At 42.6% G+C, this 14,684-nt stretch overlaps 1 protein-coding gene across 1 annotated transcript in view; it reads right to left on the bottom strand.

Moving 5' to 3' along the window:
- Positions 1-13,470, bottom strand: part of LOC143815408 (caspase-1-B-like) — a 34,150-nt gene extending 20,680 nt beyond the window's left edge. Inside the window, exon 1 of the mRNA XM_077294560.1 lies at positions 13,336-13,470. Coding sequence (XP_077150675.1) covers positions 13,336-13,342 — 7 coding nt within the window. The 5' untranslated portion in view covers positions 13,343-13,470. The remainder of the gene's footprint in view (positions 1-13,335) is intronic.
- Positions 13,471-14,684: the final 1,214 nt, after the last annotated feature.

Raw genomic sequence — 14,684 nt, 5'->3', positions numbered from 1 at the left:
ATCATATAGACCCCTCAAAATTATTTCAAATGAGATGTGGTCCCTAAAAAAAAATGGTGTTGTAAAAATGAGAAATTGCTGGTCAAGTTTTAACCCTTATAACTCCCTAACAAAAAAAAATTTTGGTTCCTAAATTGTGCTGATGTAAAGTAGACATGTGGGAAATGTTACCTATTAAGTATTTTGTGTGACATATCTCTGTGATTTAAGGGCATAAAAATTGTGGAAAATTGTGAAATTTTCAAAATTTTCACCAAATTTCCGTTTTTTTTTCACAAATAAACGCAAGTTATATAGAAGAAATTTTACCACTATCATGAAGTACAATATGTCACGAGAAAACAATGTCAGAATCGCCAAGATCCGTTGAAGCGTTCCAGAGTTATAACCTCATAAAGGGACAGTGGTCAGAATTGTAAAAATTGGCCCGGTCATTAACGTGCAAACCACCCTTGGGGGTAAAGGGGTTAAATAATATGCCATTGCCTACATTGAACCCGAACTTCGCAGAGATACTACACTCTCCTATTTCTGATAAAGAAATTACCTCTACTATTAAACATCTAAAAATTGGGAAAGCACCAGGTCCAGACGGGTTAACGGCTTTATATTATAAAAAATTTTCAAAAATTCTATCCAAACACATTCACACTTACTGTAATGACATGTTGAAAGGTCAGGCAATGCCCCCAGAATTTTACACAGCTCATATATCAGTTATCCCGAAACCGAAAAGAAACCCGTTACTCGCAAAAAATGATAGGCCCATATCTTTATTAAATCTAGACCTTATAATATTTTCAGCTATTATAGCAGAAAGAATCAATAAATGCCTCCCTAGCCTTATTCATAAGGATCAAGTAGGATTCATCCCAACAAGACAAGCCCCGGACAACATTCGTAAAAATCTTAACATTATCCATACTGCTAATAAACATAAAACTCCTTTAATTTTACTAGCCTTGGATATAGAAAAGGCGTTCGACTCTGTAGGATGGCCATACATGTTTAGTATATTACATAAAATGGGAATATCACAACAATTAGTTAACTCTCTTAAACTTCTTTACAATCACCCGGTAGCTTATTTAAAACTACCCTCGACCTCTCCAGAGCCGATAATCATTAATAGAGGAACCAGACAAGGATGCCCACTGTCCCCTGCCCTATTTGCTATGGTTATGGAACCTTTAGCTCAAAAAATACGTTTGCATCCAGACATTAGAGGCCAAACGATTGGCAAGCACGAATACAAGGTCAGCCTGTTTGCTGATGACCTCTTACTAACATTGACAAACCTTAATATATCCCTACCAAACCTATTAAATACCCTCAAACATTTTGAGGAGATATCGGGTTTAAAGGTTAACGTTGATAAATCAGAGATCATGTTTCTAAATACCCCCTCCACAGTCCAAAACATAATTCTAAATAATTTCCAATTTCAACATGCAAAACATTACATCACCTATCTAGGAATCAACCTTACTCCCACCAAAAATACTTTATTTAAATACAATTACACCATTCTATTACAAAAGTTCACACAAAATCTATTACACTGGTCCACCCCTTTTAGGCAGAATTCACTCAATAAAAATGGTAACTCTACCCCAATTTTTGTATTTGTTTCGCTCCCTACCAATTCCATTACCTTCACTGACACTCAAAACAATAAATTCACAAATATTACGTTTCATTTGGAACAATAAAGAATCACGCATTTCCCAACAAATTCTGTTTAGACACAAACGACAAGGAGGAGTCTCCTTACGAAATTTTTCACTATACTACAAAGCAGCTCAAATCGCTCAACTGGCAGCAGTGAATGCTGAGCAACATGCACCCATCTGGTCTCAGATAGAAAGCTCCTATATAGCACCCTACTCCTTGGGAGTCTTATCTGGGCCACTGGACCGCTGCCAAAAGATTTACATTTACATTAACCTTATTCATCCCATTCCTTACGTATTAGGAGAGCTAATAGATTCCAATTTTTACTTCAATCCCAACCCTCACCACTTTTAGAATTATTTGACAATCCCATGTTTACTCCGGGTGTGGCTTCCAAGAATCATGCTTGGTGGAAACAAAACAAATTATCTAGGTTTCAATGTTTAACATCACATTTCCAACTAATGTCGAAACAAGACTTTATCACAAAATATCACGTACCAACATCGGAAAATTTCAGACTTGAACAAATCTTTCATTTCCTGCACACCATGTTCACTAACGTGCCAAACCCAAAACCTACAAGCTTTGAATTAAAATGTCTATATGACCCATTGGGAAACGGCCTTATTTCACATCTATACTCTACATTCAATCAACCCAGAAATTACTCAAAATTAAAGGTCATGGAACAATGGGAGAATGACTTGCAAGTTGCCCTCACACCTCAAAGATGGTATAAATGTCATGAAAATATATTAAAAGGAAGTCACCAAATCTCATTAACCGAGACATCTCTTAAACTATGTCATAGAATACACTACGTTCCTAGTTTTTTACATAACATTTATCATACAATCCCTAACAAATGTTTTAGAGGATGCACAGATGAGGGACATACACTCTACATTTGGTGGACGTGTCAAATAGTGAAGTCTCTTTGGAAGGATGTGATATAGATAATCAACACAGTTCTAAAAAAGCGAGCTACTTCTGTCTCCAACTGTCCTACTTTTGGGAGACAGACCAGTTCATGCTGATAATAGAACTAACTTGTCGTTTAACCCCTTTCTGACAGCTGACGGGATAGTACGTCGACAGCTGACGGGATAGTACGTCAGCTGGCAGAACCCCCACTTTGAGTTGGGCTCCGGCGGTGAGCCCACCTCAAAGCCGCAACATGTCAATATTACCATTAATTACATTACCATTAACATTAACTAGTTAAATGCCGCTGTCAAACGCTGACAGCGGCATTTAACTAGCACTCCCGGCCGCAAGTTCTCGCACCGCTGACCCCCGTCACATGATCGGGGGTCATCGGTGCATTGCCATAACAACCAGAGATCTCCTTGAGACCTCTATGGTTGTTGATGGCCGATTGCTTTGAGCGCCACCCTGTGGTCGGCATTCAAAGCAACCCTGCGTTTCTGCTACATAGAGGTGATCTGTGCTTCACCTCTATGTAGCAGAGGCGATCGAGTTGTGCATGCTTCTAGCCTCCTATGAAGGCTATTGAAGCATGCCAAAATAAAAAAAAAAAATTGTTTAAAAATATAAAAAAAAATTAAAAATATATAAAAGTTCAAATCACCCCCCTTTCGCCCCAATCAAAATAAAACAATAAAAAAAAAATCAAACCTACACATATTTGGTATCGCAGCATTCAGAATCGCCTGATCTATCAATAAAAACAAAGGATTAACCTGATCGCTAAATGGCGTGGCGAGAAAAAAATCAAAACTCCAAAATTACGGTTTTTTTTGGTCGCCGCAAAATTGCATTAAAATGCAATAAAGGGCGATCAAAAGAACGTATCTGCACCAAAATGGTATCATTAAAAACGTCAGCTCAGCACGCAAAAAATAAGCCCTCATCTGAAATCAGATCATGAAAAATGGAGACGCTACGGGTAGTTTTTTTTTTTTAAGCAAATTTGGAATTTTTTTTTACCACTTAGATAAAAGAGAACCTAGACATGTTTAGTGTCTATGAACTCGTAATGACCTGGGGAATCATAATGGCAGGTTAGTTTTATCATTTAGTGAACCTAGCAAAAAAGCCAAACAAAAAACAAGTGTGAGATTGCACTTTTTTTGCAATTTCATTGCACTTGGAATTTTTTTCCTGTTTTCTGTTACACGACATGGTAAAACCAATGGTATCGTTCAAAAGTACAACTCGTCCCGCAAAAAATAAGCCCTCACATGGCCATATTGATGGAAAAATAAAAAAGTTATGGCTCTGGAAATAAGGGGAGCGAAAAACGAAAACAAAAAAACGAAAAAAGCTCCGTGGGTGAAGGGGTTAATTGATTTTATTACTATGGCCACCAGAAACCACATCGCAAGTCAATGGAAAAAAAATACGTTGTCATTTACACAAGTGGGGAGACGGATAGATCTAATAATGCTATACGAGAAAATCGAGGCCACTAAATCTGATACTATTGATCTATTCCAGAGTATCTGGGATCCTTGGATTCAAGCGCAGAATGATGACAATTTCTTCAGGACAATGTCTCTCGCCATTTAACATATAATAATACCCTAGCGTATGGATACCTGCAATTTATTGGTATACCTGACCTAATTACTCATGTCAGCTTATCTCGTCACTAACACTCAAAACCAGGCCCGGATTTAGGGGGGGCCCAAGGGGCCCGGCCCTGGGCCACCCACCAAGCTGGGGCCTCCCACCAATATAGGGATAAATATCTCAAAACATGTAAAATACACGTCTCTTTGCTGTGAACCATTTCTAATGATAAGGAACATTTAACAAAAGAGAAACTATTGAAAGTGTAGGGACCTGGCTACGGTCCTACATCTCAGTGGCTGGTACAGAGCGGTAGAGTCATGGTAATTTGCCAATTTATTCACAGACGAGGAGCCAAAAGATATCAGCACTGAACTTTTCATGTACAAGCTTATCATGGAAAAGGGTGTGCAGGACACTTTCCCAAATATTGAGATAGCTCTAAGGACAGGCTTGGACTGGCCCACATGGTAACAGTGGAATCCCCCGGTGGGCCCCTGTGCAGATCTGGGCCCCCAAACCCACTGTATGTATAGTACTTGGCATAATTCACTTGATTCAGTCTCTACAGAAAAAAGCAGCATCTCATCATTCATTAACCACGCTACCCAGTTTATTATTATATAGAGATATATGTAAATTTGTGAACAAATGTAGTATAATATTTGAATGCAGGTGAAAAGTGGGTCCCCCCCAAACTCAATGTTACTGGTGGGCCCTTGTCACCCCAGTCCAACACTGTCTAAGGATATATCTAATTTTGATGGTAACATACTGCAGTGGTGAGCGTTCCTTCTCAAAACTCAAATTAGTTGAAAACCTATTAAGGACATCCATGAAGCAGGAACGACTTGTAAATTTGGCTATCATGAGCATCGAGTCAGATATACTGTGTGAATTGGACTTTAGTGCCATCATTAGTGATTTTGCAGCACGAAAATCAAGGAAAGTGCCTGGATTGTAAAAAATGAATGATTTTACCTGAATTACTCTGCGTAAATGATTTTTGTAAATAAACTTGCATTTGTTTCATTTTGTGTTTTTGAATTACATATTGCAACACCTTGAAAAATGGGCCTCCCTCCTAAATGGGCCCTGGGCCACCCACCTCTTAAATCCGGCCCTACTCAAAACCTCTGATCCCCCCCCCTTTTTTTTTTTTCTTCTTTCTTCCCCTCTTCCCCCCTCACTAATCTGAATATGACTAAGTTAAGACTGTTGTATACTTGCAATTACGATTATATTATCAAGCATATAGTTATGTACTTCTCTGCTTATTGATGTGTTATATATTGCCCCTGCGAGGGGATACTTGATTTTTACAACTTATAAGTCTCATGTTAAAAGATGTTTCCTGAAATAAAAACCGTTGAAACTAAAAACAGTCAGTGAAAAATTTTACCTCACAAAATGAATCCACTGTTATCCCCTGCTGTAATGTCAATATTTTCTTTTGCTTCCTCCCTGTTATGACCCCAATGGCGAGGGTCTCAGAGGAACGTGGAAGTCTGCAGAATACAAAAATCCAGCTCATAGGGCAGTGGTAACTGGGTTGACCATATATCTACTCCTAACGCCAACACTAGAAGTAGCCGGGGATCATTCCTACGTTGATTCTAGATGACACGCGCCAGCCGGAGAATCTAGCTACCCCTAGTAGAGGAAAACAAAGACCTTTCTTGCCTCCAGAGAAGGGGACCCCAAAGCTGGATAGAAGCCCCCCACAAATAATGACGGTGAGGTAAGAGGAAATGACAAACACAGAAATGAACCAGGTTTAGCACAGAGAGGCCCGCTTACTGATAGCAGAATAAAGAAAGGTAACTTATATGGTCAACAAAAACCCTATCAAAATCCACACTGGAAATTCAAGAACCCCCGAACCGTCTAACGGTCCGGGGGGAGAACACCAGTCCCCTAGAGCTTCCAGCAAAGGTCAGGATATAGATTTGGAACAAGCTGGACAAAAATACAAAACCAAAACAAATAGCAAAAAGCAAAAGGCAGACTTAGCTGATATAACTGGAACCAGGATCAGTAGACAAGAGCACAGCAGACTAGCTCTGATAACTACGTTGCCAGGCATTGAACTGAAGGTCCAGGGAGCTTATATAGCAACACCCCTAACTAACGACCCAGGTGCGGATAAAAGGAATGACAGAAAAACCAGAGTCAAAAAACTAGTAACCACTAGAGGGAGCAAAAAGCAAATTCACAACAGTACCCCCCCCTTAGTGAGGGGTCACCGAACCCTCACCACGACCACCAGGGCGATCAGGATGAGCGGCATGAAAGGCACGAACTAAATCGGCCGCATGAACATCAGAGGCGACCACCCAGGAATTATCCTCCTGACCATAGCCCTTCCACTTGACCAGGTACTGAAGCCTCCGCCTGGAGAGGCGAGAATCCAAGATCTTCTCCACCACGTACTCCAACTCGCCCTCAACCAACACCGGAGCAGGAGGCTCAGCAGAAGGAACTACAGGCACAATGTACCGCCGCAACAAGGACCTATGAAATACATTGTGAATAGCAAACGACACAGGAAGATCCAGACGAAAAGATACAGGATTAAGGATTTCCAATATCTTGTAAGGCCCAATAAAACGAGGTTTAAATTTGGGAGAGGAGACCTTCATAGGAACAAAGCGGGAAGAAAGCCACACCAAATCCCCAACGCGTAGTCGGGGACCCACACCGCGGCGGCGGTTGGCAAAGCGCTGAGCCTTCTCCTGTGACAACTTCAAGTTGTCCACCACATGATTCCAGATCTGCTGCAACCTATCCACCACAGAATCCACCCCAGGACAGTCAGAAGGCTCCACATGACCCGAAGAAAAGCGAGGATGGAAACCAGAGTTGCAGAAAAAAGGCGAAACCAAGGTGGCGGAACTAGCCCGATTATTAAGGGCAAACTCAGCCAACGGCAAGAATGTCACCCAATCGTCCTGATCAGCAGAGACAAAACACCTCAAATAAGCCTCCAAAGTCTGATTGGTTCGCTCCGTCTGTCCATTAGTCTGAGGATGGAAAGCAGACGAAAACGACAAATCAATGCCCATCCTACTACAAAAGGATCGCCAGAACCTGGAAACGAACTGGGATCCTCTGTCTGACACAATATTCTCAGGGATGCCGTGCAAACGAACCACGTTCTGGAAAAACACAGGAACCAGATCGGAAGAGGAAGGCAGCTTAGGCAAAGGAACCAAATGGACCATCTTGGAGAAGCGATCACATATCACCCAGATAACGGACATGCCCTGAGATAGCGGAAGATCAGAAATGAAATCCATGGAGATATGTGTCCAAGGTCTCTTCGGGACAGGCAAGGGCAAGAGCAAACCGCTGGCACGAGAACAGCAAGGCTTAGCTCGAGCACAAGTCCCACAGGACTGCACAAATGACCGCACATCCCTTGACAAGGAAGGCCACCAAAAGGACCTGGCCACCAGATCTCTGGTGCCAAAAATTCCCGGGTGACCTGCCAACACCGAGGAATGAACCTCGGAAATGACTCTGCTGGTCCACTTATCCGGGACAAACAGTCTGTCAGGTGGACAAGACTCAGGCCTATCAGCCTGAAATCTCTGCAACACACGTCGCAGATCCGGAGAAATAGCTGACAAGGTAACTCCATCTTTAAGAATACCAACAGGATCAGCGACTCCAGGAGCATCAGGCACAAAGCTCCTAGAAAGAGCATCGGCCTTCACATTCTTTGAACCTGGTAAATACGAGACAACAAAATCAAAGCGGGAGAAAAACAATGACCAGCGGGCCTGTCTCGGATTAAGGCGTTTAGCAGACTCGAGATACATCAGATTTTTGTGATCAGTCAAGACCACCACACGATGCTTAGCACCCTCGAGCCAATGACGCCACTCCTCAAATGCCCATTTCATGGCCAACAACTCCCGATTGCCCACATCATAATTTCGCTCGGCAGGCGAAAACTTCCTAGAGAAAAAGGCACAAGGTTTCATAACAGAGCAACCATGGCCTCTCTGCGACAAAACGGCCCCTGCCCCAATCTCCGAAGCATCCACCTCAACCTGAAAGGGAAGTGAGACGTCAGGCTGGCACAAAACAGGCGCCGAAGTAAACCGGCGTTTCAACTCCTGGAAAGCCTCCACGGCAGCAGGAGCCCAGTTAGCTACATCGGAGCCCTTCTTGGTCATATCCGTCAAAGGTTTCACAATGCTAGAAAAATTAGCGATAAAACGACGGTAGAAGTTAGCGAAGCCCAAGAACTTCTGAAGACTCTTAACTGACGAGGGCTGAGTCCAATCAAGAATAGCTCGGACCTTGACTGGGTCCATCTCCACAGCAGAAGGGGAAAAAATGAACCCCAAAAAGGGAACCTTCTGTACACCAAAGAGACACTTTGAGCCCTTGACAAACAAAGAATTTTCACGCAAAATTTTAAAGACCAACCTGACCTGCTCCACATGCGAATCCCAATTATCAGAAAAAAACAAAATATCATCCAGATAAACAATCAAAAATTTATCCAGATACTTCCGGAAAATGTCATGCATAAAGGACTGAAAAACTGAAGGCGCATTGGAGAGCCCAAAAGGCATCACCAAGTACTCAAAATGACCTTCGGGCGTATTGAATGCGGTTTTCCATTCATCACCTTGCTTAATGCGCACAAGGTTGTACGCACCACGAAGGTCTATCTTGGTGAACCACTTGGCACCCTTAATCCGGGCAAACAAGTCAGACAACAGCGGTAAAGGATACTGAAATTTGACAGTGATCTTATTTAAAAGCCGATAATCAATACAAGGTCTCAAAGATCCGTCCTTTTTTGCCACAAAAAAGAATCCCGCACCAAGAGGGGAAGAAGACGGACGAATATGTCCTTTTTCCAGAGACTCCTTGATATATGAACGCATAGCGGTATGTTCAGGTACCGACAGATTAAACAGTCTTCCCTTAGGAAATTTACTGCCTGGGATCAAATCTATAGCACAGTCACAGTCCCTATGAGGAGGCAGTGCACTGGACTCAGACTCACTGAAGACATCCTGATAATCAGACAAATACTCCGGAACTTCCGAAGGCGTAGAAGAAGCAATAGACACAGGCAGGGAATCCTCATGAATACCACGACAGCCCCAACTTGAGACTGACATAGCCTTCCAGTCCAGGACTGGATTATGGGTCTGTAACCATGGCAGCCCCAAAACGACCAAATCATGCATTTTATGTAAAACCAGGAAACGTATCACCTCGCGGTGTTCAGGAGTCATGCACATGGTAACCTGAGTCCAATACTGCGGTTTATTTGCTGCCAATGGTGTAGCATCAATACCCCTAAGAGGAATAGGATTTTCTAATGGTTCAAGAGTAAATCCACAGCGCTTAGCAAATGAGAGATCCATGAGACTCAGGGCAGCACCTGAATCTACAAACGCCATGACAGGATAAGATGACAGTGAGCAAATCAAAGTTACAGACAGAATAAATTTAGGTTGCAAATTACCAACGGTGACAGGACTAACAACCTTAGCTATACGTTTAGAGCATGCTGAGATAACATGTGTAGAATCACCACAGTAGTAGCACAAGCCATTCCGGCGTCTATGAATTTTCCGCTCATTTCTAGTCAGGATTCTATCACATTGCATTAAATCAGGTGTCTGTTCAGACAGCACCATAGGTGAATTTGCGGTTTTTCTATCACATTGCACCGAATTAGGTGTCTGTTCAGACAACACCATGAGGGAATTTGCGGTTTTGCGCTCCCGCAACCGCCGGTCAATTTGAATAGCCAGTGCCATAGTATCATTCAGACCTGTGGGAATGGGAAAACCCACCATAACATTCTTAATGGCTTCAGAAAGGCCATTTCTAAAATTAGCGGCCAGTGCACACTCGTTCCAATGTGTCAGCACGGACCATTTCCGAAATTTTTGGCAATACACTTCAGCCTCGTCCTGCCCCTGAGACATAGACAGCAAGGCCTTTTCTGCCTGAATCTCAAGATTGGGTTCCTCATAAAGTAAACCGAGCGCCAGAAAAAACGCATCAATATCAGCCAATGCCGGATCTCCTGGCGCCAGCGAAAAAGCCCAATCCTCAGGGTCGCCCCGTAAGAACGAAATAACAATTTTTACTTGCTGAGCAGAATCTCCTGATGAACAGGGTCTCAGGGACAAAAACAATTTACAATTATTCACGAAATTCCTAAACTTAAACCTGTCTCCGGAAAACAGTTCAGGAATCGGTATTTTAGGTTCTGACCTAGGATTTCTGATAACATAGTCTTGTATGCCCTGCACACGAGTAGCCAGCTGGTCCACACTTGTAATCAAGGTCTGGACATTCATGTCTGCAGCAAGCATAGCCACTCTGAGGTAAAGGGGAAGGAGAAAGAAAAAAAAAAAAAACTCAGAATCTTCTTTCTTATAATCCCTCTTCTGCAATGCATTAAACATTTAATACTGGCCTGGCAAACTGTTATGACCCCAATGGCGAGGGTCTCAGAGGAACGTGGAAGTCTGCAGAATACAAAAATCCAGCTCATAGGGCAGTGGTAACTGGGTTGACCATATATCTACTCCTAACGCCAACACTAGAAGTAGCCGGGGATCATTCCTACGTTGATTCTAGATGACACGCGCCAGCCGGAGAATCTAGCTACCCCTAGTAGAGGAAAACAAAGACCTTTCTTGCCTCCAGAGAAGGGGACCCCAAAGCTGGATAGAAGCCCCCCACAAATAATGACGGTGAGGTAAGAGGAAATGACAAACACAGAAATGAACCAGGTTTAGCACAGAGAGGCCCGCTTACTGATAGCAGAATAAAGAAAGGTAACTTATATGGTCAACAAAAACCCTATCAAAATCCACACTGGAAATTCAAGAACCCCCGAACCGTCTAACGGTCCGGGGGGAGAACACCAGTCCCCTAGAGCTTCCAGCAAAGGTCAGGATATAGATTTGGAACAAGCTGGACAAAAATACAAAACCAAAACAAATAGCAAAAAGCAAAAGGCAGACTTAGCTGATATAACTGGAACCAGGATCAGTAGACAAGAGCACAGCAGACTAGCTCTGATAACTACGTTGCCAGGCATTGAACTGAAGGTCCAGGGAGCTTATATAGCAACACCCCTAACTAACGACCCAGGTGCGGATAAAAGGAATGACAGAAAAACCAGAGTCAAAAAACTAGTAACCACTAGAGGGAGCAAAAAGCAAATTCACAACACCTCCCCTGCCCAGGAGATGTGTTATGGTCCCTACACGGTCAGACACAGTCAATTTTTAAAATGAACTTTCGTTCGAGGGAAACCCCTTTAATGTGACCGGCTTCCTCTGCCTGTAGACACGTTGCGCATCTGCCGCCGGGATCAGCCGAATGATTCACTGCACCTTGCTCGCACCTGCCTTTTCAGCTTTGCCCATACATTTTCAATAGGATTGAGATCAGGGCTTTGTGATGGCCACTCCAAAACATTGACTTTGTTATCCTTAAGCCACTTTGTTATCATCTTGGCAGTATGGCCATTGTCAATTTGGAAAAAACATTTCCGCCCAAGCTTTAACTTCATTGCTGATGTCTTGAGGTGTTGCTTCAGTATTGGCACATAATCTTCTTTTCTCATGATGCCATCTATTTTGTGAAGTGCACCAGTCCCTCCTGCAGCAAAACAACCCCACAACATGATGCTGCCACCCCCGTGTTTCACAGTTGGGATGGTGTTCTTACGCTTCCAAGCTTTTCCCTCCAAACATAACAATGGCCATTATGCCCAAAAAGTTCAATTTTAGTTTCATCAGACTACACAGGACATGTGTCCAAAAATTAATATATTTGTTCCTGTGTGTATTTACAAACATTAATCTGACTTTTTTATGTTTATTTTGGAGTAATGGCTTCTTCCTGGCAGAGTGGCCTTTCAGCCCATGTAGATACAGTACTCGTTTCACTGTGGATATTGACACAATCTTACCAGCTTCCACCATCATCTTCATAAGGTCTTTTTCTTTTGTCTTTGGGTTGATATGCACATGTCGGACCAAAGCACGTTCATCTCTGGGACACAGAACCCATCTCCTTCTGAGATGTATGATGGCTGGATATTCCCATCTTGTTTGTACTTGCGTATTAATTGTTTGTACAGGTGAACGAGGCACCTTCAGGTATCTTGAAATTGTACCCAAGGATGAGCCAGACTTGTGAAAGTCCACAATTTTCTTCCTGATATCACAGCTGATTTCTTTAGACTTTCCCTTGATGCTATACAAAGAAGCCGTGTGTTTCAGGTGTCCAATTAAATACATCCACAGGTGAGTCTCTACTTAACTCAGATGTCAAAAAAACAGAAGCTTCCAAACATATTACAGCATCATATAAAACCTGTAATCGCAACTTTTAAATGCAGCAGTTTTTTTTCCAGTTCAAATCTACATTCAGACAACTGTTGCAATTCTCCAGCAAGTCAGGTTTGATGACGCTATTGCATCCATTTACTACTCTGTGCACTCGTCCAGATAATGGACAATTAATACATGTGCAATAGCCGAAACAAATGGGTTCTACATTAGCAGATTGATTGTCACCAGTCAGTGTGCTAACGGTGTGTGGCCCGCTGTGCACACAGACCTCACCCTGACCAAAAATAGGTTCGGATGAATGTAGTCTTAAGGGTAACCGATGGCCTAAATGCCACAAACATGACATACTGTAATAAGTGTGAAAGTGAAAATGTATGCTTTCTGCAGCTATGGAAACTACATCCACTTTAGTGGAGAAGTGACTGCACAAAATGTACGTAGAATTCATCATGCTCCATACATATAACTCAGCCGGAACCACCAACTACCCTACGTGTCTAGGTGGCCTCCTGATGGCATCCTAACCCCTGATCGGACATTATACATTTTTACATGCTCGATCCTTTGTTCTTGATAGCGATAAGCCATCACCAGAGATGCCCAACAACTTACTGCTCTTTCCAAACAGTAACACATGCACACTCGGCTGATGGGAGTGTGTATGTAGATAAGGAGGAGGGCAGCGAAAACTGTGGGCCAAGGAAGACAATAGCTGACAGCTGTTGGAGGCATGTTAGTCTTTGGACTTCTAAACAGGATACGTTACCCTCCATTTAGAAAGGAGCAGCAGCGATGTCCAATCTGCAGGGCACAGCCGAGCCGTGTGTGTATGTGTGTGTGTGTGTACAACGACCAGGAAGAAGGAAATACATTGGACATGAAGGCAGTGGAGAGGGTGTCGCCTCAGCTACAGCACTTTCACTTTTACAGGATTTCCTTACATGGGCTGGAAGATAAAGGAGAACAGTGTAACCACATGTTATGTATCAGAACAAAGTCACCAGAAATAAAGGAAATATATGTGAGCAGGGCAAAACTACAGGAGACCGAGAAATGTTTCCAGACACAATAGGCATTGTTCACATCACGTATGTGCATGGCAGGAAAGCTCCCAGAAAAGTATCCATAAAGCTCCATTACCTGATGTGGCCAAAAAAAGTGGAAAAAGTCTGCTTTAATATTTCTATTGGACCAGCTATGGAAAAAAACACTGTATCAATGTAAACCACATTGTTCCATAAGGTGGAATCCAGTATTTTTGGTCTGAGTGCGATCTGACAAAACATTGGATCGCACTTACACCAATGTTATTCTGTGGGGCTGCTTACATGTCTGTGCACATGTACGATCAAAAAATCACAGCATGACTAAGTTTGATCTGATTACTGGATCACACTCGGCCATGCAAGTCAATGAGATGGTGGAAAACATCGGACTGCACTCAGATGACATGGACTGACAGAATGGGCAAGACAGAGATTTTTTTTTCTCCATCTTGCAGTCATCCGAGAGAATCGGAGCGCACTGTGATCACACTCAGATCTGAGTGTGATCACAGTGTAATTTGTAATCTAATAATAATAATAATCTTTAGTTATACAGCGCCAACATATTCCGCTGCATTTTACAATTCAGCAGTTCATACACAAGTCATAAGTAATAGTGTTAAAGATAATACAATAATTAGAGCACAACATGACGACCCTTCTGGTAAGAGCTCATAATCTACGATAGGTGGGGGGAGACACAAAGTACAGGTGCTTATTTACAATGATGATCCAGCATCTTGAGGGAGTTGGGGATAGATAAAGACTACATGAGCTGGTCACCAGCCAGTATTTGTGGTGCTATTGGGTGCGGTGAAGATTGATGGAGAGTTACCTATGCTCAGATAGATAGTGAATGGGCTATATACATATCGCTAGCGGAGCATAACGAGCAGTGAGGTCGATAAGAAATGAGAGAAGAAATGTAGGGGGTGCCACCCTGTGGAGAGCTTTGTGGGTGAGAACAAGCAGTTTAAATTGGATCCTTTAACCCCCAAGGGTGGTTTGCACGTTAATGACCAGTCCAATTTTTACAATTCTGACCACTGTCCCTATATGAGGTTATAAC

This window comes from Ranitomeya variabilis, chromosome 3, assembly GCF_051348905.1.
Source record: "Ranitomeya variabilis isolate aRanVar5 chromosome 3, aRanVar5.hap1, whole genome shotgun sequence".
NCBI classification, from domain to species: domain Eukaryota; kingdom Metazoa; phylum Chordata; class Amphibia; order Anura; family Dendrobatidae; genus Ranitomeya; species Ranitomeya variabilis.
Note: the sequence above shows the minus strand (reverse complement) of the source record. Positions and strands in the feature narration are given on the sequence as shown.